This window comes from Hyperolius riggenbachi, chromosome 3 (assembly GCF_040937935.1).
Source record: "Hyperolius riggenbachi isolate aHypRig1 chromosome 3, aHypRig1.pri, whole genome shotgun sequence".
NCBI lineage: Eukaryota > Metazoa > Chordata > Amphibia > Anura > Hyperoliidae > Hyperolius > Hyperolius riggenbachi.
Window position 1 is genome coordinate 187,989,307 of NC_090648.1, and position 27,885 is coordinate 188,017,191.

General features: G+C 42.1%; 1 protein-coding gene across 4 annotated transcripts in view; it reads left to right on the forward strand.

Annotated features, from left to right (window-relative positions):
* DMXL2 (Dmx like 2) overlaps positions 1–27,885 on the forward strand; it is a 210,867-nt gene that overhangs the window by 154,177 nt on the left and 28,805 nt on the right. The window contains exons 27-34 of one of the 4 annotated variants that reach the window (XM_068275436.1): positions 4,012–4,142; positions 4,852–5,100; positions 5,687–5,868; positions 19,472–19,605; positions 20,818–20,903; positions 21,778–21,979; positions 23,645–23,762; positions 26,414–26,476. In XM_068275436.1, the coding sequence (XP_068131537.1) occupies positions 4,012–4,142; positions 4,852–5,100; positions 5,687–5,868; positions 19,472–19,605; positions 20,818–20,903; positions 21,778–21,979; positions 23,645–23,762; positions 26,414–26,476 (1,165 nt within the window). The remainder of the gene's footprint in view (positions 1–4,011; positions 4,143–4,851; positions 5,101–5,686; positions 5,869–19,471; positions 19,606–20,817; positions 20,904–21,777; positions 21,980–23,644; positions 23,763–26,413; positions 26,477–27,885) is intronic. The other 3 variants (XM_068275437.1, XM_068275438.1, XM_068275439.1) reach the window with 3 other exon arrangements.

Sequence of the window (27,885 nt, forward strand, 5' to 3'; positions counted from 1 at the left end):
CCGCTGCATAACAGTTTCTGCCACTCCTCTCTGTTATAGCAGATACTGCACCAGTGCTATACTAATACATGCAATTAAATAAATCCTGGTCTTATTCGATGTGTATCTCTATTAGGAGATTTTGCTTCCATTTCTGTCTAACTCTATACATACCGTAGATGTCATTATCATTTTTTTAACAGTTTCACCACTCCAGCCAAATTTGTACTTAAAGGGCACCTGAAGTGAGAATGATATGGAGGCTGCCATATTTCTTTTTAAACAAAGCAAATTACATGCCTGTCCGAATGATTCTTTACCTCTGCCTGCCTGGTACACATCATGCAATTTCCCATCAGATAGACAGGTGAAATCAATTATTTTTGACAGGTCTGATCTGAGTTCCGATCGTTTGTGTGATTGATTTTTTCATGCACTTCTATAAGAAATCGATCGGAAGTGAGATCGAACCTGTTAGAAATGATCAATTAACCCATCTCTCTGAAAGGAAATTGCATATTGTGTACTAGGCATAATACTTTTAGCCAGAGACTCTGAACAAGCATGCAGATCTGATGTTTGATGGGATTTTCCGCATGGTTGTTTCAGGAGTGGGATTCAGACATTACTGACACATGAAAAATCAGCAGGACAGCCAGGCAACTGGTATTGTTTAAAAGGAAATAAATATGCCAGATCCCACATCCCTCTGTTTAGGTGTCTTATAAACCTAATTGATTGTTTAAGTGCATTCAATCATTTTAGATTTTTTTTGTATTGTGTTCTAATCGTTCAGAATCAGAATCAGATTTATTTCGCTAAGTACAACGGTGAGTTGTACCCGGAAATATTTTTGGCACAATCAGGGTCGGTGATGGTACAGTAAACATAGGTTATGCATTACACAAGTTACAGTAGACAATACAGTAGACAAACAATAAGCATTCCTCAGAGCATACCTTACATATAACACATTGCACATTGACGAGAGAAAGACAAGAAAGACCAGAGGGGTCTGTCCAAGAGCTATGTCGAGCGGAGCTGCCAGCCACAATCTGAGCGGCGCTCTCTGCCCTGCAGCCCTCCAGACCCCCCACATGTAGTGAGAGATAGACATAGAGTCCCTTCGTCCCCATGGTTGTTAACCAGTCCACATGGTCCATAAAAGTCCCAGCCCCACAGCTCCCACACAGATTTACAAAAATTAGCCCCTGGCCTGCGCCCCCCCCCCCAGCAGATAATCCGAAGGGGGCTGATGGTGATTGTGATGACCGCTGCTGTGCTTCCCTCTGGCCCCTCGACCCGGCAGATGTGTCCATGTGACCTCCTGGCTGCGGCTCCCAGACCCGTTACCTGAGATAAAAGGCTCAGCAGCGGCAGCCTGGTCCTCCATGGCTGCATAGCGGAGCGGCTCCCACTGGGGAGGGGAGGCGATCCCAAAACAAGCAGCCCCTTGTGATCGCTGGCGCCTGGCCTGCCGTTGTCGCTGGCAGCGGCATTGGCTCGCTGGAGGGCGAAGCAGGAGCGGCGTGCACGGGGGTCCGCAGCCAGCCACGTGGGTGGCGGCCCGATCACAAAACGAGCGGCCTCCCGTGACCTCCAGCCCGCTTCAGGTGTCCTGCACGCGGCCATGTCCCAGTCGTGATAGCTGGGCGTCCTGGGTTGCCACAGCGGCGGGTGCTGCTGGAAATGCGGGGCAGCCGGAGATGGGCGTCATATAAGAGCATTGCATTTAAATGTATATGCAATGCAGCCAACCTAAAAACAGATTTTATATTCTGCTCTTTTTCTGTCTCATTTTGAAAGGGATGACCAATAAAAGATAAAAAGAATGCTCTGGGATTCCTTAGTATGATGTGCATAGTTAGCAAGTATTTCAGCTCATTTTCCAGAGAAGATGAAAGCTGACACTTTGCAGTTTGTGAACCCTTTAATCCTGGTCAGACCTGACTAGACCCACATGAATTGTTGTCCTTTCATGTCTCTGTTCTGCGCTTTGTATAGTTACAAGAAAAAAATCAATTTGAGAATTTTCATGTGGTGAATTTCAAAATACATTGCTGCAGATAATGCACCTGCATATAAAGCTTTTCTAATCAGTAGAGAGAATGTATGAGCAGCATAAAAGAAAAACAAAAAGGGCCAGAGTGGTGGCCCTCAGATTCCAGCAGCCATCTGCTGTGAGGGGAGGGAACACTACTTTTAACCTTGTATTAGGCTGCTAATAATAATAGTGACTGGAAACAAAGGCTTTTAGCATCTGTCTCTAATGAAGACCTCCGCAATGGATTCTACAGCTTTCAAATAGGGTTTTGAACAGATTAGGTTTTTCATCCATTGCAATATAAAAATTAAGCAAATTGGTGGCTCAGGTTATATATTCCTTTTTGTTCAGGTTCCCTTTAAAGCTGAAATACATCTCTGAAATGAAATGATTCATGCTACAAGACATCTTTACAGGGTAACCGATTTGGACACATTTCCCCACTTACTGTAGCTGCTCCATTTACATATAATAGATAAGAAATATTGTACAGAATATGATCATCCAAAACAAATAGGTGCATACAAATTAATCCTCATTCTGTGTGAGGAAGTATTCTGCGAAGGCTCTAATTTATCCGAATTGTGGATAACTGAGAATGGGTAAGATAATATAATAAAATGGCTAATAAAACTGGCAAGCTACAGAAATCACCTATACGAGTAGTGAATACCTTGTAGCTAATGGCTGTGCTCCTGATATATGAGGGTTATAGGGCCAATTCGATCTAACCGACCCAAATACAACTGCTCAATGAAAGGGTCAGACAGATGCACTTTACCATTGAGGCTGAATCAGAAAGTTGAGCATTTAGATAGAGCTGAACACCCAAACCACCTACTGAGATATCAAAAAAGTCACTGAATTGTACAGTGTGTGCCGAGCACAACAAAGGCAAGGAGAAGTAAATAAATGTGTTATCTTATTATTGCATAATGTGTTAAATGTGTTATCTTATAACAGCAAAACAGGTGAGCTAACAAGGGAAACATAATTAAATATTCTCTATCAAGGAAAAGTGTGTAAATTAACTTTGTCAATGAACTTGCCCAACCAGAGAAGGAAATCCTACTGTAGGGGTCATATGTTGCTGTTCTCTTCTGAATTTGGAGGCTAAATGATGTGATTATCATTGTCATTTTTAACATTCGATACAGTAATGGTGGTATTTTTCACAGTAAGGAGTGAATCCATTTACTGCTACTTTCTCCAAACTGGTATTCAGAATTGTTTTTCCTTTATGAAGGTTTGATGTTATTTTTACTTTAAGTAAACCTATGCCTGTTTATGGATTGAGATTCAGGCCTAGGTTTACTTACAGGGCCCGTTTCCACTATCGCGATTCCGCATGCGTTGTCCGCATGTGCATTCGCATAGCCAATACAAGTGGATGGCCCTGTTTCCACTTGTCAGTAATCCTGAGCGTTCTTCTGTGCGGGAGAAAACTGCACGGAAGAGCCCTCAGAATTCGCACACCGCTATGCGAATCGCCGCTAATGTATTTAATAAGAAAAATGGCATGCGTATTTTATCGTGATTTCGCATAGAAACTAATGTTAAATCACACAGGCAGTGACATGGTTAAAATCGCATAAATACTAACCTATGCAAAATCGCATGCGAAATCACGGTAAAATACGCATTCGCAATCGCACCCGCATGTGATTTGATCAGCGGGGAATCGGCGGCTATTCCGCACCGCACAAGTGGAAACGGGCCCTTAATATAAATTCAGTACATACTATCCTCCTCAAGATTCTGCCACTGACCAACACAACCATCTCTAGTCATGTGATGTTGGCAACAAAATTAGTAGACATGAGTAGCTGCTGGCTAACTGGCCAGCTTTACGAGGGAGGAACTGGAAGACCCAGGCCGGATTCTCACTTATTACATTTCATAAAGTGAACCTGTGTCCAGCTGTTTATTGATTGTTGAATGCCATTTTCTGTTTGTATTGTTGGGTAATTTTCAATTATTTTGCACAGTAGTCAAACGGAAGCAAATCAGTTTACAGGAATGGTTTACCAAGGACTTCTGTTAAGTGAACGGCGGCGGCTTCGAACTGAAAGCATTGAAGAACATGCCACACCAAATTCACCCCCTGCCGCATGGCCAGGTAAGCTTTATAGATCTGCTTTACATGCTTATGTGGGGTTTAAAACTGGGGTTCACTCTGCATTTATGCATTTCTTAATCAGTTCAATGGTCTTGGAAAAGTTTTCCATTTCCTGCTTTACACATCAGCTATGTTGGTCAGGTCCGTAGTGGAAGTGCAGCTCTGTCAGTGGTATTACCTGTTTGCTGACAGTTTAACTTCTCACACACTGTTACTGTCAAAGCCTGATAAGAAATCTTATAGCTCTACCATTATGTGTACAATTTTTAATATGTTCAGTGGTGCTGTGCACAATACTGACTCAAAAAACTGCATGCATTGCATTTTCAAAAACAGACACTCAAATTGTTTGTAGTGGGATTGGGAACAGTGACACTCAATTTCACTAGATACTTTTTCACTGGGGAAAACTGATAAAAAGTAGCACAAAAGCATATTATGGATTGCGCCTAACATTCCTGGAAGTTACTGCCCTTTCTGACGGTTCAGGCGTGCTGGATGAAAAACACTCAGTGCTGCTGGCATGAACAAAGTGCCTATTACTTTAGGCATTTTAAGCAAATTGCCATAGCTTTGCCATAGGAGTCATCTTCAAATACAACCTAACATATACATCTGCCTGATTTATTATTATTTTTTTTTAACCAACTTATTTTCCTTTCTTTTAAGTTTGCCATTAGCTATATTTTTGGTTTGCATTGTTTTCCAGGTGTTAGCTCCCTTATCAATCTACTAAGCACAGCTCAGGATGAGGACCAGCCCAAGCTCAATGTCTTGCTGTGTGAAGCTGTTGTTGCAGTCTATGTAAGCCTACTGATACACGCCCTCGCCTCTGACTCCAGCACTGAACTCTTTCGATTAGCTGCTCACCCTCTTAATGGTCGAATGTGGGCAGCCGTTTTTGGAGGTGGAGTTAAGCTCGTAGTGAAACCTAGAAAGCCACCAGAGAGTATTCCAGGTAAACCTTGTCTTCAAGTACTTCAATAATTTCTATGCATCTGTGCACCAGTTTCTTTAATTTTAGTGTTTCCTGCTCACTGACTACAAATTATTAATAGAGGATTGCATTGTTTATGGTAGAGTTGGTCATTTACAGTTTGCTTATATGAATGCTCGATATATCTCATTCAGGTAGTGAGCAACAAAAGGCACAGTGTGCTCTTCCTTTTCCAAATGAGGAGCATCCTACAACAGAGACTACTTTACTAACCATTAAACGCAATACTTCAGTTACTGATATGGGGCAAGAGTCTCAAGTGTGTGGTGAGAAACCAGCGTTTTGATTGCTGTGCCTGGAACCTCATCTGTATTCCTTCCTTTGATCACTGAACAATCTGTTTAAAAGCACTTTCCAATTACTGCATGATAAAATATCAGATTGGATGTTTTGATTGTTATGCTGGCACTATGTTTCCACATCTTGACTCAATGGTTTACATTCTATTTACATTTTTTTGTAATTCGATTCATAATTGTGCATGAAGATTTATCGTAACCTTGTCATAGTAATCCCTCATAATTCTGTGATTTCTCCTTTCCCATAGCAATACCTGCCCTGACAGAAGAAATAGATAAGCATCGACGCCGGTTTAATATGAGAATGCTGGTTCCTGGAAGGCCAGTGAAGGATGTGGCAGTCCCGCCTCCAGTTCCTGCTGAGAGACCAACCTATAAGGAAAAGTTCATTCCACCAGAACTTAGCATGTGGGACTATTTTGTTGCCAAGGTAGGTGTTCTATTATTCTGAAGGTTGGTGGACACAAGACAATATTTTCTCCTCATCAGGATCAGGAGTGAATTCTTCAAACAACTAAGAGTCGATTTCTTTCTCAGTCATCAAATAGACAGATATAGCGGTAAATATCGATCAGTTCTGCATGTGTGCAGCTGTATAAGTTCAAACCAGGCACTACCATATTTTTCGGACTATAAGACGCAGTTTCCCCCCCCCCCCCAAAAAAAAAAATGGGGGGGGGGAAGCCCCTGCATCTTATAGTCCAAATACAGGGAGTCAGGGACTCCCTGCAATGCCCCCGGTGTCCCCCTGCACTGCCCATACGTAACGTGAAAATGCAGCGGCAGCCGTGTATCTGCCCTTTGTCTGACCTAATTAGTAGGCCAATGTAATGACGCGACCAGGAAGTGTCGGCACTTGGAGGAAAGAATGAGTGAGATGAACAGCTTTTCACCGCCGGCTTCCAGTTTCAGGTGAGTGATGCCCGCTGCTAATTACCTTACAGGGGCGAGAGGCAGGGGTGATTGAATGCTAATTACTATACAGGGGCGGGAGGCAGGGGTGATTGAATGCTAATTACCTTACACGGGCGAGAGGCAGGGGTGATTAAATGCTAATTACTATACACGGGCGGGAGGCGGGGTGATTGAATGCTAATCACTTTACACAGGCAGCCAGGGTATTGAATGCTGATTACATTACACAGGATATACAACACTAATTATATTACATGGGGGCAGATGCATTAATTATATTACATGGGGCAGATGCATAGGCTACTGTGGATAATTATGTCAGACAAAGGGGAGATACACAGCTGCCACTGCTATTTACATTACATATGGGCATTGCAGGGGACTTGAGGAGGATACATTATTGAGTCAGAACATCTACCAGACAGCCCTGGACCATGGACGCACCAGCTTTAGTATATATTTTGTCCCCTGGTTTTTGCCCTCTAAAGCTAGGTGCGTCTTATAGTCTGAAAAATACTGGGCACAAAATACTGGATGTGAGGACTATTGCCTGATCTGGTAGTAAAGCTGTACAGGTGAAACCCGAAAAAAAAGAATATTGTTCAGAAGTCTATTTATTTCAGTAATTCAATTTAAAAGGTGAAACTAATATATGACATAGGAACCCTTTGCAGGTGTTTGTGGATTATTTAGCTGATTAGAGTCTGACGCTTTGAGCCTAGAATATTGAACATTTTCACAATATTCTAATGGTCTGAGATTTTGGTTTTTTTTTTGTAAGCTGTAAGGCATAATCATTAAAATTATAACAAAGGCTTGAACTATCTCTCTTTGCATGTGATGAGTCCATTTCATATATTCGTTTCACCTTTTAAGTTCAATTACTGAAATAAGTGGACTTTTTCAGGATAGTCTAATTGCTCGAGTTTCATCTGTGTATTTTGCAGTATTAATACCTTGGCAGCACTGGCTGAAATTGCACAGAACAGTCGATGAAACTCAGCTGTAATTAGACAGCAGGTATTAGAAGCAGTTTAATTGAGCGTTCACTGCAGAATCTGGTGGCGTTAAATCTACTCTGTGTCAGGCTTAAACAGCCACAAGCATGGCATAGATGTGTGGCCCACAAGAGTGGTTAATCAAAATGTATCATTTCATTTTTGGATTTATTCATTAGTTGGCACAGGAACTTGATGGACCACTTACTATTTAATTTTACTACCCCCAGAAAGCTTATGTTAAAATTAACATATCCTTATCATTTTCAGGGAGACCTCATATCAGTGGGGCCTTTTTTTTCTTAGTACATTTCTTGTTGTAGGCTTTTGCACACCTAGGGGTGATTTCCTAGGCTTGGAGAACAGTGAAGTGCATAGAGATTTACCAATTCTGGAGTGGATTTTTTTTGTAAATAATTGGCTGCTTTCCAGTGACATTTGCAATCTTTGCCTGGGTCATATAAGATTTCAGTGGGGTACTAAAAGGTTAGCAAATGACTTATATTTGTGCAGCTGTGGTCATTTGCATGTGCCCTCAGTGAGAATTTGAGATTTGGTTTTTAATTTTATTAATTCAGATATCCTAGATTTATTAGCTAAAAAGGTTATTTAATAAACCTATCGCATGGCTTTATAAATGAAGTCTGTGAATTCTCTGTGTGTGTGGATGCACATGCCTGCAGCTTCAGTGTTTCTGCTGGGCGTGTGCAGCTGCCTGGATTACCATAAACTGTAGTTCAAACATTTCAGAAATCACCACTGAATTGTAATATGACCCATTTGTGGGTTTCAGAATTTTGATACCTAATAGTACAGCATCTTTCGAAAAAAATAAAATAATCCAGACCAGGTTTGCAGGATCATTGGTGTTCTGCACTTTTCCCAATCATGGTGAATTAACCCTGGCATCTTACCTGTGGGGCAGGTTTATGAAAGCAATTATGAATTTTTTCTTCTCATTTTCTACTTATTTAGTCATAATTGTAATCTGCATGTGTTCTGCGAGTAAATTGTTTACTTACAAAATAACAAGATTTTTGCACTAGTTTTGCGTGAATTTCCAGAAACGCCATACTAGTAGAACTACCAAAATCAGCGCAAAATTATTGTAGAAATAAGACTTGGTTGATACCACATCTAAAACTCATGCAAAGCTGCCACACTGGGGGATTGAACTGTCAGCTTGTACTATATAAGTGTTGTTGTATTCCCCACAAAACTGAATTAAAGTTCTTTCTCAGCAGTGGTCATCTCTTCCTTATAAAGTTTTATATACTATAAGAACAGAGAGACACATTTTCTTTTATAAAGCAGGAGTATCCAGACTGACTTCAGTCTATCCTTCCCTAATAAGTGCTCTGACTGCTGCTATTTTATCATTAAATATTATTGTTAATCCCCTTTTTCTGTGTTAAAACTGCCACAGTACATTTTAAAGGGACCCTGAGCAGTACAAATAAATGAAAACGGGACTTACCTGGGGCTTCCTCCAGCCCACCGTAGGCAGCGAGGTTCCCAGCATCCTTCTGGCTCCTCTCCCGGTCCCGCTGCAGAAATTATAACCGGCGACACCCGGGCTGAGTGTCGGCCCGACACTTCCTTAACAGTGACGCTATGCGTCATCACACCGGCCGACGTGACGTTGCTGCACATGCACGGTTTTCTAACTCTGAACCACGCATGTGCAGTACCATTAAGGGTGTCACCGGTCGTGATTTCTGCAGAGGGACTGGGAGAAGAGCCAGGAGGACGCCGGGGGACCTCACAGCCTATGGTAGGCTGGAGGAAGCCCCAGGTAAGTCCTGTTTTCATTTATTTTTACTACTCAAGGTCCCTTTAACTCACTCAGAAGATTCTCTCCTTGACTGCACTAACTCTGAGAACCCTACCGACTGTCAGTAGAACCGTTTTAGAGGGAAATTGCACCTTCATAAAATGTCTGAGACAGTTCTGCATGATTTCTAGAAACCTCCTAAGATTTGTATCTCAAACACTCTTGATCACCTGCCCCAGAGACTTGTAAAGCAATATCTGCTTTTTTTGTCAGAAGTTTAGATCTTGCTGCACAAGTCCAAGTTTTATGTTATTACGATGTTATTAAGAGTTTTATCTTTCCATTTCAAACTGCAAAAAGCTAAGAATTATCAAAGCTGACAGTAAGCTAGAACTGCTCTACTTTTCACACTTAGCAACAGTAATTAGCTGCACACAGCAAGAGGCTTCATGACTCGTTTTCAACACCTGTGCTAATCCAGTAACTGACAGTAAGCCTGACACTCCTGTTTGCCAGTCTCTGTTATAAGCCGCGTGGTACAGTTTATATTTTATATGCACCTAAACCGTAAGCTCTCAAGCTAAAATAATGCTTAAAGTACTGTGGGGGGAAGGGGGGTGAGTCTTATAGAGCCTTTCAGATCCTCTCTACGTGTCCGTGTTCCAGCCCTGTCCCCTGTTGAAATTTTCAGCCTCCAGAAGCCCAAAGGCAGGTGGCTCTGTACTGCACATGCATGAGTGCGCTCGCACATGCCCAGTATGTAGCCGCCCATCTTCGGAAGCCCGCCAGGACCCAAGTGCTTATGAAGCCTTCTGAAGATCCCAGAAAGCGTGTTCAACCAGTTCGTCAAATACCTGCAACGGGTATGACAGCACTGTAACGAGTACCCCGAAACAGGACCAGGAAGGCTCTATGAGATCCAGAGCCTTCCCTCTCCATAGATGGCACAACGAGGGAAAGAGGCGCCCTGGTATAATAAAAGCATCTAAAATCAGCTTAAAAACAACAGGTAATATGAGGTAGCTTACCTCAATGACGAAATCTCAGTAATTAATACAAAAGATTTTTTTAAGCACAGGCAACGCGTTTCACGGGTCTCAGCCCGCTTCATCAGGCCAATAGCAGTGCCAAATAGAAAAAATCCGAGCCGATGCTCCCTATGCTAGATGATTTTTTCTATTTGGCACTGCTATTGGCCTGATGAAGCGGGCGGAGACCCGCGAAACGCGTTGCCTGTGCTAATAAAAATCGTTTGTATTGATTACAGAGATTTTGTCATTGAGGTAAGCTACCTCCTATTACCTGTTGTTTTTAAGCTGATTTTAGATGCTTTTATTATACCAGGGCGCCTCTTTCCCTCGTTGTGCTAAGTATACCCTTGAACAGACCTTGTCCGAGGGGTGGTGACAGACCACTAGTGGAGTCCCCACAGTGGACTCTGTCCCCCATTTTCCACTAAGAGAGCGACCATCCTTCTGGTTCTGGCTAGGACCACCAGGAGTAGAGTCGGGTTTGTTGTCTCCACCTGCTTCCTGTGGTTGCTTGCCCCCAGCAACCTCCCTTTGTGAGTAGTGCCTTTAATTTATTTACTTCCATTGCAATTACTGAGGTATTGCATTACTGGGCTCCCATCTTTTGTCTCCTGTGCCTTTTTTCTACAGGGTGCTGAACCACCCCTACCACAATTACTCTCCATAGATGAGTAATCTGACTTTTTTTCCGCTCTGTAGTGTAGCTTCAGTTTCACTTTAGAGAGCACCTGAAGTGTGCTCAACATTAACAGTAAACAACCCCCCACCTGAAGCCTTGCCGAACCAGCCTATTAGCCATGGCAGTTTTGTCAACTTTGAGCATTGAATTTGATGTGGTGATTGCCTTTACAGGAAACCTGTAATGAAAAAAAAACACTGCTTAACTTACCTGGGGCTTCTGCCGAGCCCCTGCAGACGTCCTGTCCTGCGCCAGTACTTAAAGATCCTCCGGTCTCTTGCCATGGCTCACTTTCCTTACCACCAATTTACAAGTCAGCGGCCCTGGCCGCATGCGTCCTCGCTCCTGCTCAAAATGCTGGGAGTGTCCTGCGCAGCCGCAGTAAGAGAACACCTTGTACCAGAAATGCATAGGTACAGTGGCCAGGGACTGAAGGAAACAAAATTGAGCCGCGGCGGGGGACCAGAGGATCATTTTGTCCCGGCGCGGACACAGGACGTCAGCAGTGGGCTAGAAGAAACCTCAGGTAAGTTAAACGTGCTTTTTGTTTTTTGTTTTTTCCCTGAATTTCAATGAATCATGTAGGAAGGTCATAAAACAAAACCATTTTTAGGGAGCAATATACATTCTATCTCCACCTATGATAGAACCGCTTATAAACTCATTTTCCCTGATCCAATTCACTTTTTGTCCTGAGTTTTGTCCTTGGAGAACATTTTTCATCCTTAGTTTAAAATGGCTTTTAAGTGACCAAAAAACAAGAACATTCTCAGAATAATTCTGACAGTACTTTTTCCCTTACCATACTTGCTACGGTACTTTTTCAATTGCAGAGTGCAGACAAGGTATTTTATTGATGTGCTGTGAAAATATCACCCAGGAGAAAACTTGGGAGAAAAGGTGAATTAACCACTTGAGGACCACAGTCTTTCTACCCCTTAAGGACCAGGCACTTTTTTTCCATTCAGACCACTGCAGCTTTCACGGTTTATTGCTCGCTCATACAACCTACCACCTAAATGAATTTTGGCTCCTTTTCTTGTCACTAATAAAGCTTTCTTTTGGTGCTATTTGATTGCTCCTGCGATTTTTACTTTTTATTATATTCATCAAAAAAGACATGAATTTTGGCAAAAAAATGATTTTTTTAACTTTCTGTGCTGACATTTTTCAAATAAAGTAAAATTTCTGTATACATGCAGCGTGAAAAATGTAGACAAACATGTTTTTGATTAAAAAAAAACCATTCAGTTTATATTTATTGGTTTGGGTAAAAGTTTTATAGCGTTTACAAACTATGGTGCAAAAAGTGAATTTTCCCATTTTCAAGCATCTATGACTTTTCTGACCCCCTGTCATGTTTCATGAGGGGCTAGAATTCCAGGATAGTATAAATACCCCCCAAATGACCCCATTTTGGAAAGAAGACATCCCAAAGTATTCACTGAGAGGCATAGTGAGTTCATAGAAGATATTATTTTTTGTCACAAGTAAGCGGAAAATGACACTTTGTGACAAAAAAAAAAAAAGTTTCCATTTCTGCTAACTTGTGACAAAAAAAAAATGAAATCTGCCACGGACTCACCATGCCCCTCTCTGAATACCTTGAAGTGTCTACTTTCCAAAATGGGGTCATTTGTGGGGTGTGTTCACTGTCCTGGCATTTTGGGGGGTGCTAAATTGTAAGCACCCCTGTAAAGCCTAAAGGTGCTCATTGGACTTTGGACCCCTTAGCGCAGTTAGGCTGCAAAAAAGTGCCACACATGTGGTATTGCCATACTCAGTAGAAGTACTATAATGTGTTTTGGGATGTATTTTTACACATACCCATGCTGGGTGGGAGAAATATCTCTGTGAATGACAATGTTTTCATTTTTTTTACACACAATTGTCCATTTACAGAGTTATTTCTCCCACCCAGCATGGGTATGTGTAAAAATACACCACAAAACACATTATACTACTTCTCCTGAGTACGGCGATACCACGTGTGGCACTTTTTTGCACCCTAACTGCGCTAAAGGGCCCAAAGTCCAATGAGTACCTTTAGGATTTCACAGGTCATTTTGCGACATTTGGTTTCAAGACTACTCCTCATGGTTTAGGGCCCCTAAAATGCCAGGGCAGTATAGGAACCCCACAAATGACCCCATTTTAGAAAGAAGACACCCCAAGGTATTCCGTTAGGAGTATGGTGAGTTCATAGAAGATTTTATTTTTTGTCACAAGTTAGCGGAACATGACACTTTGTGAAAAAAAACAATTAAAATCAATTTCCGCTAACTTGTGACAAAAAAGTAAAAACTTCTATGAACTCACCATACTCCTAACGGAATACCTTTGGGTGTCTTCTTTCTAAAATGGGGTCATTTGTGGGGTTCCTATACTGCCCTGGCATTTTAGGGGCCCTAAACCATGAGGAGTAGTCTGGAAATCAAATTCCGCAAAATGACCTGTGAAATCCTAAAGGTACTCATTGGACTTTGGGCCCTTTAGCGCAGTTAGGGTGCAAAAAAGTGCCACACATGTGGTATCGCCGTACTCGGGAGAAGTAGTACAATGTGTTTTGGGGTGTATTTTTACACATACCCATGCTGGGTGGGAGAAATAACTCTGTAAATGGACAATTGTGTGTAAAAAAATCAAAAGATTGTCATTTACAGAAGTATTTCTCCCACCCAGCATGGGTATGTGTAAAAATACACCCCAAAACACATTATACTACTTCTCCCGAGTACGGCAATACCACATGTGTGGCACTTTTTTGCACCCTAACTGCGCTAAAGGGCCCAAAGTCCAATGAGTACCTTTAGGATTTCACAGGTCATTTTTGTTTCAAGACTACTCCTCACGGTTTAGGGCCCCTAAAATGCCAGGGCAGTATAGGAACCCCACTAATGACCCCATTTTACAAAGAAGACACCCCAAGGTATTCGGTTAGGAGTATGGTGAGTTCATAGAAGATTTTATTTTTTGCAACAAGTTAGCGGAAATTGATTTGAATTGTTTTTCTTCACAAAGTGTCATATTCCGCTAACTTGTGACAAAAAATAAAATCTTCTATGACCTCGCCATACACCTAATGGAATACCTTTGGGTGTCTCCTTTCTAGAATGGGGTCATTTGTGGGGTTCCTATACTGCCCTGGCATTTTAGGGGCCCTAAACCGTGAGGAGTAGTCTTGAAACCAAATGTCGCAAAATGACCTGTGAAATCCTAAAGGTACTCATTGGACTTTGGGCCCCTTAGCGCACTTAGGGTGTAAAAAAGTGCCACACATGTGGTACCGCCGTACTCAGGAGAAGGAGTTTAATGTGTTTTGGGGTGTATTTTTACACATACCCATGCTGGGTGGTAGAAATATCTCTGTACATGACAATTGTTTGATTTTTTTTTACACACAATTGTCCATTTACAGAGAGATTTCTCCCACCCAGCATGGGTATGTGTAAAAATACACCCCAAAACACATTATACTACTTCTGAGTACGGCGATACCACGTGTGACACTTTTTTTGCAGCCTAGGTGCGCTAAGGGGCCCAACGTCCTATTCACAGGTCATTTTGAGGCATTTGTTTTCTAGACTACTCCTCACGGTTTAGGGCCCCTAAAATGCCAGGGCAGTATAGGAACCCCACAAGTGACCCCATTTTAGAAAGAAGACACCCCAAGGTATTCCATTAGGTGTATGGCGAGGTCATAGAAGATTTTACTTTTAGTCACAAGTTAGTGAAAAATGACACTTTGTGAAAAAAACCCAATAAAAATCAATTTCCGCTAACTTTTGACAAAAAATAAAATCTTCTATGAACTCGTCATACACCTAACAGAATACCTTGGGGTGTCTTTTTTCTAAAATGGGGTCACTTGTGGGGTTCCTATACCGCCCTGGCATTTTACGGGCCGAAAACCGTGAGGAGTCTGGAAACCAAATGTCTCAAAATGACTGTTCAGGGGTATAAGCATCTGCAAATTTTGATGACAGGTGGTCTATGAGGGGCCGAATTTTGTGGAACCGGTCATAAGCAGGGTGGCCTTTTAGATGACAGGTTGTATTGGGCCTGATCTGATGGATAGGAGTGCTAGGGGGGTGACAGGAGGTGATTGATGGGTGTCTCAGGGGGTGATTAGAGGGGAAAATAGATGCACTCAATGCACTGGGGAGGTGATCGGAAGGGGGTCTGAGGGGGATCTGAGGGTTTGGCCGAGTGATCAGGAGCCCACACGGGGCAAATTAGGGCCTGATCTGATGGGTAGGTGTGCTAGGGGGTGACAGGTAGTGACAGGAGGTGATTGATGGGTGTCTCAAGGTGTGATTAGTGGGGGGAATAGATGCAAGTAATGCAATGGCGAGGTGATCAGGGCTGGGGTCTGAGGGTGTGGGCGGGTGATTGGGTGCCCTAGGGGCAGATGGGGGTCTAATCTGATGGGTAGCAGTGACAGGGGGTGATTGATGGGTAATTAGTGGGTGTTTAGAGGAGAGAACAGATGCAATGCACTTGGGAGGTGATCGGACTGCGGGTCTGCAGGCGATCGGATGGTGTGGGTGGGTGATCAGATTGCCCGCAAGGGGCAGGTTAGGGACTGATTGATGGGTGGCAGTGACAGGGGGTGATTGATGGGTGGCAATGACAGGGGCTGATTGATGGGTGGCAGTGACAGGGGGTGATTGATGGGTGAAAGGTGATTGGCAGGTGATTGACAGGTGATCAGTGGGTTATTACAGGGAAGAACAGATGTAATTAATGCACTGGCGAATTGATAAGGGGGGGGTCTGAGGGCAATCTGAGCGTGTGGGCGGGTGATTGGGTGCCCGCAAGGGGCAGATTAGGGTCTGATCTGATAGGTAACAGTGACAGGTGGTGATAGGGGGTGATTGATGGGTAATTAGTGGGTGTTTAGAGGAGAGAATAGATGTAAACAATGGATTTGGGAGGTGATCTGATGTCGGATCTGCGGGCGATCTATTGGTGTGGGTGGGTGATCAGATTGCCCGCACGGGGCAGGTTAGGGGCTGATTGATGGGTGGCAGTGACAGGGGGTGATTGATGGGTGATAGGTGATTGGCAGGTGATTGACAGGTGATCAGTGGGTTATTACAGGGAAGAACAGATGTAATTAATGCACTGGCGAATTGATAAGGGGGGGGGGGGTGTCTGAGGGCAATCTGAGCGTGTGGGCGGGTGATTGGGTGCCCGCAAGGGGCAGATTAGGATCTGATAGGTAACAGTGACAGGTGGTGATAGGGGGTGATTGATGGGTGATTAGTGGGTGTTTAGAGGAGAGAATAGATGTAAACAATGGATTTGGGAGGTGATCTGATGTCGGATCTGCGGGCGATCTATTGGTGTGGGTGGGTGATCAGATTGCCCGCACGGGGCAGGTTAGGGGCTGATTGATGGGTGGCAGTGACAGGGGGTGACAGGGGGTGATTGATGGGTGATAGGTGATTGGCAGGTGATTGACAGGTGATCAGTGGGTTATTACAGGAAAGAACAGATGTAATTAATGCAATGGCGAATTGATAAGGGGGGGTCAGAGGGCAATCTGAGCGTGTTGGCGGGTGATTGGGTGCCCGCAAGGGGCAGTTTAGGGTCTGATCTGATAGGTAAAAGTGACAGGTGGTGATAGGGGGTGATTGATGAGTAATTAGTGGGTGTTTAGAGGAGAGAATAGATGTAAACAATGGATTTGGGAGGTGATCTGATATCGGATCTGCGTGCGATCTATTGGTGTGGGTGGGTGATCAGATTACCCGCAAGGGGCAGGTTAGGGGCTGATTGTTGGGTGGCAGTGACAGGGGGTGATTGACGGGTGATTGACAGGTTATCAGGGGGGATAGATGCATACAGTACACAGGGGGGGGGGGGTCCTGGGGAGAATCTGAGGGGTGGGGGTGATCAGGAGGGGGCAGGGGGGGGGGATAAAAAAAAAATAGCGTTGACAGATAGTGACAGGGAGTGATTGATGGGTTATTAGGGGGGTGATTGGGTGCAAACAGGGGTCTGGGGGGTGGGCAGGGGGGGGTCTGAGGGGTGCTGTGGGCGATCAGTGGGCGGGGGGGGCAGATCAGTGTGTTTGGGTGCAGACTAGGGTGACTGCAGCCTGCCCTGGTGGTCCCTCGGACACTGGGACCACCAGGGCAGGAGGCAGCCTGTATAATACACTTTGTATACATTACAAAGTGTATTATACACTTTGTAGCGGCGATCGCGGGGTTAACATCCCGCCGGCGCTTCCGTATGGCCGGCGGGATGTTACGGCGGGTGGGCAGAGCCAGTTGCCGGGGGAAGCTCGGCATAGGAAAAGGACGCAACGCCCTAAGGAGTATTGCGGTCCTTAAGGCATCCACTTTGCCGCCGCCCATGGGCTGTGGGCGGTCGGCAAGTGGTTAAATAAAGGCCATTAACAGTTCTCCAATCAACACCCGAGAACATCAAATAGATTAATTTGAAGGAGTGCTAAACATGGCTCAATCGAACAATGCATTTTCATTTAATCCTTTTTACCGCAATACTTATATGTCCTATAATATTTTCACAAACCAAAATAAAAGGGTTGCTGCTAGTTCTTTGTTCAAAAAAGAAAGAGTGACATAAGTTACAACTGTTTTTATTTATTTACAGGTAGTTCCTACTTAAAGTGGTAATCATCTATTTGTTAGTAAAGGTTTTGTTTTTTCTTCATCATGGTATTTCCTTTTTGCATGTACACCTTTATGGTAATGACATTGTTTGGTAAGCTAGCGTAATTCTCATAATGCTTTGCACAGATGTCAGGACTGAAGGTTCATTCTTGGATTTAGATTTTATTTGAATGTCTCGTGGCATTTGTAATATCTTGCTCGCAGAAGTGAGGTGACAGTTCAGTCTAATAAGCTTACTGACGGCGTTCCAGTTTACATCACTGTGTCTACCATTGAACAGACAAAATATCTGAAGGTTATGGGTTTGTGCTTTCCCCTTCGCCTCAATGTTTCTCCATCAGACACAATATTCAGCACAGATAGTTGCCACACTTGTTTGATAGCGACCTGTGATATTTCCTATCTCAAGTGCCAAATAAAACAAATACATTTGTACTTCATTGCAAACATAGAAGGTTCATAAAGCACATCTGTAGATCTGTATTACATTACAGCTATGGGTGTAGTTTTGGGTCTGGTCATATTCACGTTTTGAAACTGGTGTTTTTTGTTTTTTTTTGTTTGTAGAAATTATTTATTAAAGAAACAGTGTCCTAGTCTAGAATATAAAGATTGCAAACAAATATTGTGAAGTTTGTTGATTGATACGGTATAGGCTCATAAAGGCACTTGCCCATTTGATTTTGTTTCAGAAGGTGCTCCAATGATTGGCCATTTTTAATTCTTCCATGTAGTATGAGAGCTTACCTACACAATCTGTTCATAGTAGTCAATAGTATTTCATCTGTTTGCTCTCATACTACATGGAGGTGGTAAGATTGGCAATCATTGGCCAATTAAAATTGAACGTGTGTCCTACACAAACTAGCTGTTTCCAGGCTGACGAGATATGTCTGACAAAAATTTCCATACTGCCTTTTAATTTAAAAGATGCAACAATTTAAGAGCATTTAAAGTACAACTTTAATGAGAGGGATATGGAGGCTGCCATATTTATTTCCTTTTAAATAATACCAGTTGCCTGGCAGCCCTGCTGTTCTATTTGACTGCAGTAGTGTCTGAATAACACCAGAAACAACCATGCAGCTAATCTTCAGATCTGTCAATAATGTCACAAACACCTGATCTGCTGCATGCTAGTTCAGGGGGAATGGCTAAAAGTATTAGAGGATCAACAGGATAGCTAGGTAACTGTTATTGTTTAAAAGGAAATACATATGGCAGCCTCCATCTCCCTCTCATTACAATTGTGCTTTACGGTTACCATGTATCACCACAGATTGCTTGAATTTATGACACTCAAATTTTGATTGTAAAGTGGTGGGGTTGGCCTATCCACGGGATATAACAACATGAGTGACATGTGCAAAGGAGGGGGGGGGGAGACAGCAGCTTATTTATATACAGAGTGTGTATTGGAGTGGTATTCCAAATTTTTAGCTACCTTTTCTTACTCGGACTCCTCTAGTGTCCCAGTGTAGCTTCTGAACTGGCCACTAGAGCTCCGCACTCGCTATGGTCACATGACAGTGAGCCTGGAGCTCTAGTGGCCAGTTCAGAAGGTACACGGGACAGTAAAGGATGCAAACCAGAGCAAGGACAGGTAGCTGTACATGCTAAAGCACGCTCCAGCGCACGCTTTGCATCGGAAGCTGCGGTGCATCAGGGCTATTGGCTTATTTTATTTAGGACAAAAGTGGGGGGTCGGGCTATGCACAGGAGAGCTTATCCACACATATATATACGGTATTATAATCTTGGGCTTGATCAGAATACATCAGGTTTTAACCAGCCATGAAATTAGCTGCTATATAATTCGTATTAACTTGCAATTTTGATATACTGTTAAGTCATGCAATTAACCTGGGGTTAAATTGCAGAACAATTTTTTGAAAATTTAGCTTGCTCTTATGTTATCAGATTTGGGCAACAATTCAGTATTTATCCAGCTTTAACGCCTGCGTATCCACTATCCTTTTTTTATTGCAGCCCTTCCTTCCTTTATCTGATAGTGGTGTTATTTATGATTCGGATGAAAGTATACCAAGTGATGATGATGAAGATGATGATGCCTTTCTCTCAGATACACAAATACAAGAACATACAAATTCCAGTTCTTACAGGTAAAATCAATCAAGAGACAAAAGGGCATTGACAAGAGTGGCATCTCGGTTAGTAAACAATGGTAGTTATAGGCTGATTTGGTGCCAGAATTAGAACTGTGAGGGTAACAAACCATTACCATTACGGTCTCTTATGAACAACAACGACTCGATCATTGTCCCGGTCGGTCTATGTTGCAGAGGAAGTGAACTACCCTGAACAACTTCTACAACATACATCCTACACCTTGTAGCCTGCAGGACTAATTTCTGGTCTTTATGTTCTTTCCAAATTTTGAAGAATAAAAGCAGAACCATTACAGTAGACTCCTGGTTATCCAGAACTCGACTACTTAGCAGTCTCAACCAACCAGCATGAATCGTCAGCAATACTCACAGTGGTGAAGGCCAATCTCTTAGGCTGTTTGTGGACTCTTCTGTGCTTAAACACTGGGTTCCATGGCTGCCCCAAGGTTACTGTACTTTTAATTACTGTATTATAACATTTAATACAGAGTCATGGTATGTATATAGAGTGGAGTATAGTACGTATTGGCAAAGCCTATTTTTAATATTGAGTCTCCAGAAAGCATGCTTCTCTGGCATCAGCCAATTCCCATTGGTGCTGGATAGCCAAAATTGTACTGTATTTTTAGTAAAAACTTTATTCTGTGTTTAAATTGATATTATATATGTACAGTTATGGGAAAAAAATTGTCACCACCATCGCCAATGCCTAACCCTAACTACCCCCAGGCATGCCTAACCCTAGCCAATGATTCATGAAGCCGTGAACAGTGCGCATTTAACAAGATAATGGCCTCAATTCACTAAGCTTATCTCCTGTCTTTAATAATATTTCTAGAGTTATCACCATGGTGATGCTGCATGTAGTATTCAGGAAACATTTTACCTCAGGCAAACCTAAAGTTAACTCTTCTGTATTTAAGTTAACTCTTCAATCTTAAAATAACTCCAAATTTCTAATGTTAAAGACAGGCTGTTAATTAACTGCATGTGAAAATAACTACAGAGGAGGTAACTTAAGGAATGAAGAGATAAAATAACTATCTCACTGTGTGGAGGTAAGTTTTCTCTTGCCTTATTATCTCCAGCATGATCTTAGTGAATTGAGGCCATTGACTGGCTCCTGAAACGTTTTCTCTTTTTAACTATTAAAAACCCCTTTCCTGCATTTCTTGTAACACATCTCTGTTTATGTACTTTTTTTAGCTGGACATTAATACGTTTAGCAATGGTGAAGCTTGGCATCAACAATGTAAAGAATTTCTTTCCAATCGCTGGACTGGAACTAGCAGGTTTGTGTGAGCGTTGTCACTGCTTCTTACCCAGTCACTGTTTATACTCCCTGTTGCATCATTCTTCTCCTTGTGTCTCTCATCATCGCTTGTTGCCTTCCATTTCTCTGATCTTACTTTTGTACCCCATTCACTTTCTTCCAGCTGCAGAGTATTTTTTTAGAGGCAGAACATTCTTTTTTTTTTTGGTTTGTTTGTTTTTTTATTTTTTTGTATGTATAAGTCAGAAACCATCTTTTTAGTCTATAGAGCCCAGCCCAACTCCAGGCACATGTGCTTGTCTAAGCCCTGTGGAGGCAGTCTGTGGCAGAACCTTGCTTTTAATCTGTGTGTAAACTCAACCATTGGCAGATGCAATAGCTTTTGTCACCTCCAGCGCTGTTCTGTGTTGGTCAGTACTCAGCCAGCAGATGTGGAGGTGCGGTGATTGTAATTCCTGGTAAACATTTGCAATTACTGTCAACTGCTGGGGTTAGAATTCAGTCTCTCAGGCGCAAGTTTGGGACCAAATGCTATACAGAAGCATCAGTAGCCTGGAATCTAGCAACCCGTCTGTTGCTGTGGAGGATGGGTGTGCATGGTTGAGCTACTTCTAGTAGTTGGGAGAAAAAAAGAGAACAATGCACCTGGGGGTCTATCAAGTATCATTTTCGCTAAAGATCCAGTGTTTATTGACAATGTAATTTAATATTTACTAGTATAAGGTTGGGCAGATAATTGTTCACCTAATCCTACCAGTAATCTAAAAGCATATGTTTAGTTTTAAATTAATCTGCTTGTATTTTGTTAATATTTTGTAATATTTTGAGTATTGAATATTATCTCTTGTGCTGTTAAATTTTTTTTTTTTTTTTTTTTTTTTTTTTTTAAATAGACTTGCCTGTTAAATCTCCGCTTGGTATTGCCGTTGTGAAAACTCTTGAAAAATGGGAGCAAATACTGCATGAGACTATGGACCAGTTTGGAGGCCCACCTCCTAATTATATTAACACTTTCCCTAGTGAGTTGTCTGTGGGTACGGGACCTGCTATTCTTCGGCATAAAGCAATGCTTGATCCTGAGAACACACCATTCAAGTAAGTGGCAGTAAACACCAGTAATAAGCAATGAAGCTGAAAAAATTGCTTTGTATTGGCACTTTGTAGACCAGGGTTAAGTGTGGGCATGAATGTTCATGCCTGTTCAACCCTGGAAATAAAGTCCCATGGAACTGGATATACAAACTGAGAAGGCAGAGTTTTTATATGTATATAGTAACTGTAATATTACGTTTGTGCAATAGTTTCGTTTTTCTGAATGCAAAGGGAAATGGCTGCTATATCAGTTCATAGGTCTTCTGTGACTGACAGCTGGCTACTCCTACCCTCACCAAAAACCTGCTTTAGTCAGATGGGCATGCAGGGTGTATGGTGATTGCTCAGTCAGCTAGAGCAATGCTTCTTGCTGATTCATTAATAAGACATGACTTCATAAGGACTGGCAAGGCAAACCTGAGCAGGGATCCAAAAGAACTGATACATCATACATTTTTATTATTTCTATTTTGTAAAAACTGCAGGTTTGGGGGTTGTTTTTTTTTTGTTTTTTATTTACAAAATGTTTTGTGCAAAATGAAGGTAATTTGACCAAATATTCTGTTCTAGGAGAACTAAAGTAAAAGGGATATGGAAGCTGCCATTTTAAATACCAGTTTCCTGGTGTCCTGCTGATCTTTCATGCATCAGTAGCGTCTAAATCACACACCAGAAATGGCATGCGGCAAATCCAGTCAAACTTCAGTCAGAAACACCTGATCTGTATGCTTGTTCATTGTCTGGGGCTAATAATAATTCAGCTTTAAGTGAGCAACTGTGGTTTCCCACAATGCACCCCTGCTGAATATGCAAATTATCTCTTTATGCCCCTGAAGCCAGACTTACATCCAGAACCGCTGGTGTATAGCAAGCCTACAGCTTATACATTTTACAGAGCCTCATCAACCAAACCTTTGGGACCTGTATAGGAGGGGAAACTCCTTTTTCCCTCTCCACCTATAAATGTCCCACCCGTTTCTCAGTTTATTTGAAACTATGACTAAGGGCACATACTGAGCCCAATAGACGTCAGTTTGATCCTGTGGACGTGTATGTCTTTTTGGGGATTTTTGCAATAAAGTTAACCGACTTTTTACGAACTCATCTGAAATCTGCGGATCCTTCTCTTGTAGTTTACGATTTCAGAAGTTTACTATATCAGAAACTGTCATACTCGAGCACATAAAGTATACTGTATCCTAAAGAAAACCTGCGACTTTGATTTGAATAAAAATCAGATACTTGTCTTGGGAGGGAAAAGCCTCTGGTTCCTAATGAGGCTTCCCCCGTCCCTCATTCCAACGCTGGCAGCCCCCCAAACGTAAACAAGAACAGTAAGTTACGCCACTGTGCAGATGCACACTAGCAGCTTTCACCTCGGGCCCAGGCGTAAATAACCGCTCAAGGAAAGGACCCTAATCTCTCATTTCAAGCATTCAGCCATGTGAAGAATGGTTGCTATTTTTTTTTTTTTTTTTAGTTTAGATGGATCTGATTGGATGTTTGAAGTCAACAGAAATGTTCTGTACTGCATGTCACCCCTTTGGGGCCTGTTACAGTATGTGTCTCTGTCCAGGAGCTTTCCTAAGCTTCAGAATTGTGTACATTAATACTAAACAGAATGACACTGCTATAAGCCTGCAATCTAATAGCACCACTATGATACAGATCCAAAGATTATTCTGCACTCCCTCTGAAACGTCTCTGGCATTACCTGGTCAAACAAGAGATTCTGCAGGAAACTTTTATAAGATACATCTTCACAAAGAAGAGGAAGCAGAGTGAGGTAAGGCTTCTTAATTAGCAATTTCTTTATAATGCATAGTCATCACTATCTTCATTTGTGTATCTTGTTTTTTTATTTCTCCCTGTTTAAGTACTCATAATTTTATATGCTTCTTAAGTGTTCATTTTTGGGACAATAACATCTATAGCAACAATTCTGCTGTGTTTAAAGGGGTTGTTATGCTACAGCTGTAAAATCTAAAGGTTCTCAGTTTTCCCCTTCATGAACATCTATACATGCTAGAGTTCTCCCAAAGCACCTACCTGTAATGCATAAGAAAAAAAATATGTTTATGTACAGCAGTTGGATGCTGTAACTGTTTACGGAATTTGATTTCTCCTTCTTTCCATATGGAGCAGTTATTGGATAGGGTTGAGATGAAAATTTTAAGAAAGGTGTTTTTTCTAGCTCTATAAATAACTATGAATTACCCGAATTGCTTTGGCCAGAGATAGAACTTTACACAGGGTTACACAGATTTAGAAAGGATTGATAAATCGACAGTTGAGAATTATCTGATTAGTCCTGTACAAACTTTCTGTTCTGCCCGGGGTTTGCACACACGTTGTAGATGAAGAGAAACCATTTAGCTGAATTTCACATCACAGCTGAGGAAATGGGAGATAGCAAGGGGTTCACTGAGAACATTGTGCATAATGTGTAGAAAAACAGAGAAAAAAAATCGAGAGCCCCAATAGTGTATTATTGTTGATTGATAATTGTAAATCAATAGTATAAGGTTATACTCACAAGTATGAGTTGCCGAAAGTAGGCAACCACTGATAGCGCTTGAGGGGATATTAGGCCTGTCCCCACTCAGGCTAAGATGTCGCTCTCTGTAGATATAAAAAGGTGATCACACCCATCCAACAAGTGGATATAATTTCAGGACAAGGAACAGAGGTGCCAAAAAGAATAAAATACTTTACAATTTCTAAAATAGCGGGTAAAGGATGACTTACCTCCCCAGTAAGGACACAATGGCAATAATAATAATAAACAATGGTTATTATTATTACCATTGTGTCCTTACTGGGGAGGTAAGTCATCCTTTACCCCCCATTTTAGAAATTTTAAAGTATTTTATTCTTTTTGGCACCTCTGTTCCTTGTCCTGAAATTGTGTATAGTGTGGTCATGACTACCTAGCACCCCCACCTTGCTGTATTTCACATCACAGGTGAGGAAACAGAAGAAAGCAAGAGGGATTAACTGAGAACATTGTACATGGTGTGGTCATGACTATCTAGCACCCCCACCTAGCTGAATTTCACATCACAGCTGAGGGAATGGGAGAGAGGAGAGGGATTCACTGAGAACATTGTACATGGTGTGGTCATGACTATCTAGCACCCCCACCTAGCTGAATTTCACATCACAGCTGAGGGAATGGTAGAGAGGAGAGGGTTCACTGAGAACATTGTACATGGTGTGGTCATGACTATCTAGCACCCCCACCTAGCTGAATTTCACATCACAGCTGAGGGAATGGTAGAGAGGAGAGGGTTCACTGAGAACATTGTACATGGTGTGCTCACGACTATCTAGCACCCCCACCTAGCTGAATTTCACATCACAGCTGAGGGAATGGGAGAGAGGAGAGGGTTCACTGAGAACATTGTACATGGTGTGGTCACGACTATCTAGCACCCCCACCTAGCTGAATTTCACATCACAGCTGAGGGAATGGGAGAGAGGAGAGGGTTCACTGAGAACATTGTGCATGGTGTGGTCATGACTATCTAGCACCCCCACCTAGCTGAATTTCACATCACAGCTGAGGGAATGGGAGAGAGAAGAGGGTTCACTGAGAACATTGTACATGGTGTGGTCATGACTATCTAGCACCCCCACCTAGCTGAATTTCACATCACAGCTGAGGGAATGGGAGAGAGGAGAGGGTTCACTGAGAACATTGTGCATGGTGTGGTCATGACTATCTAGCACCCCCACCTAGCTGAATTTCACATCACAGCTGAGGGAATGGTAGAGAGGAGAGGGTTCACTGAGAACATTGTACATGGTGTGGTCACGACTATTTAGCAACCCTCCCAAAGCCCCCCACCACCCACCCATGCATATTGTATTAAATGCAGTTTGGATTTGAATTCCAACATTTTAATTCTTAGCTCGTGTGACCACTTTCGCTTGTATAGCTTTATTAAATCCACATACATGGCTTGTTGTTCTGGAGCCACAGGGGGTTTGTCCTTATTAGGGTACTGGGGCTTTAGATTTAGAGGGAACATTCCTTTAAACACATAAACCCCTTTTAATGTAGAGCTATGGATGTTTCCTATAGCACTTAAAAATGTATAGTACATTTGCTTAGTATGTATATGGCACGTATCCTCTTAGCACACACTGGAAAGATGTAAGTATAATGTTTCATGCTGTGCTGAACATTTTTTTTATTATCATTTTAGCCATGTGCATTTGTTTTTATGATTTTGTATTATTATTATTTGCTCATTGTCTATAGGCCAGCTCAATGCATTTATTGTGCATGACAAAGCCTAAGCAGCTTATCTGTCATGCCATAAAAAGATGGTATCCAAATAGTTACCTGGAATGTCTCATTCTTATTTTTTTTTTCTTATGTGTTTCTTTGTGCATGTGTTTTTGTGTTTGTGATTGTGTTGTGTCATGTAGTGTGTAGAAGACAGTGCGGAGCGTTTCAGAGTAGCCTCCATAGCAGATCTTCTGAAGTATCAGGTAGTATGTCTTACCAAGGCTCCTTCTCCTCCTCTAGCACTCACCTCCATGTTCACTAGTACCAGCATTTTATGTCTTCCATTATGGCTGCGGTGTTTTCTCCTGGGTCACAGTTTCTTTGCAACTATATTCACATTGCTGAGGGTATGCATTGGATAACGACTTCTACAAATATTAGTAACCACATGTGACAAATCCTGATTCTAGAATATAGGATACTGGATGCAGAGAAGCTTTCCAGTTGCGAGAAGCATGCTAATGCTGCAAACTTTCATACTGTGTGTGTTTGACAATCAGAGGCCTACAACATGGGTTCTACCAAGAAATGCACATAAGGTTGTGCGGAGGTTACTCAAGGAACAGGTGCTTAAATGTTTAAAAATAAGGGGGTTGATTAGGACAGGAGCATTGCAGCAGTGCCTTGGCGGAGCCTAGTGTTTAGTTTTTTTTAATTGGTTTTACCAGCACCCCTCAAATGTTTATCCTTTTCCACATGACCCATGTAATATACACACACCATCTTTTTATGGGCAGGCAAATGTCACCTAAGCCCCCAAGGCTGGGTCATGCGTTATTGTGAAGTTGCTGCTGCCCACATACTGGATAGAGACCAGCAGCAACAGAAGAGGGAGCAGACACAAGGAAGTCTGAGTAGATGGCAGAAATTCCTAACCATAAGTCTTAAGGTGGCCACACACCATACAATTTTTTAGATATCTGTTCAATTAAGGAATTGCAATCAATTTTTCTGACTGATTGTAACTTAAAAAATTTAAAATTTTAAAAAATATGACCAATGTACCGCACACCTATGTTCAATTTTTCCCCAATTATGATAAAACTGATTGGAAACTCTGAGAAAATTGCTAGGGTGTGTATATTAATAAATTGGCAATCTAACACACACCATACAATCTTTAAAAAAATTGAAGACAAATATCTGGCATTCCGGATCGATATAAATCGAAAAAAAACGGGAAATCCGATCGGATTTTTCAGTCGAATGAAAAAAAAGCTTTTGATTTTTTTCGGGAGATACGATCGTTTTTATCGAATTGCTGTAAAATCGGATCATTTTATTGTAACGTGTGTGGCCACCTTTAGTCTGACCCCAGGTGAGGGTGCAGGTTGGTGCTGTGCAGGTACTTATCCTCTCTTAAGAATAGCTGCATCATACTGCTATACTCCTAGCATACTGCATCATAATGCTATACTCCTAGCATACATACATGCAATAAGAAAAAGCACATAATTTATGCCCACACTTAACCCTGGTGTGGATGTCTATAGGTGTTCCTGTGTTTCCGCAGCAATGCAGGCTGTCAGTAATGTTGAAGGATAATACTGGTGCTAGCAAGGGTTGTTCTTAATGTACATACCTGCTGCAGTCAGAGTGAGAACAATCCCAG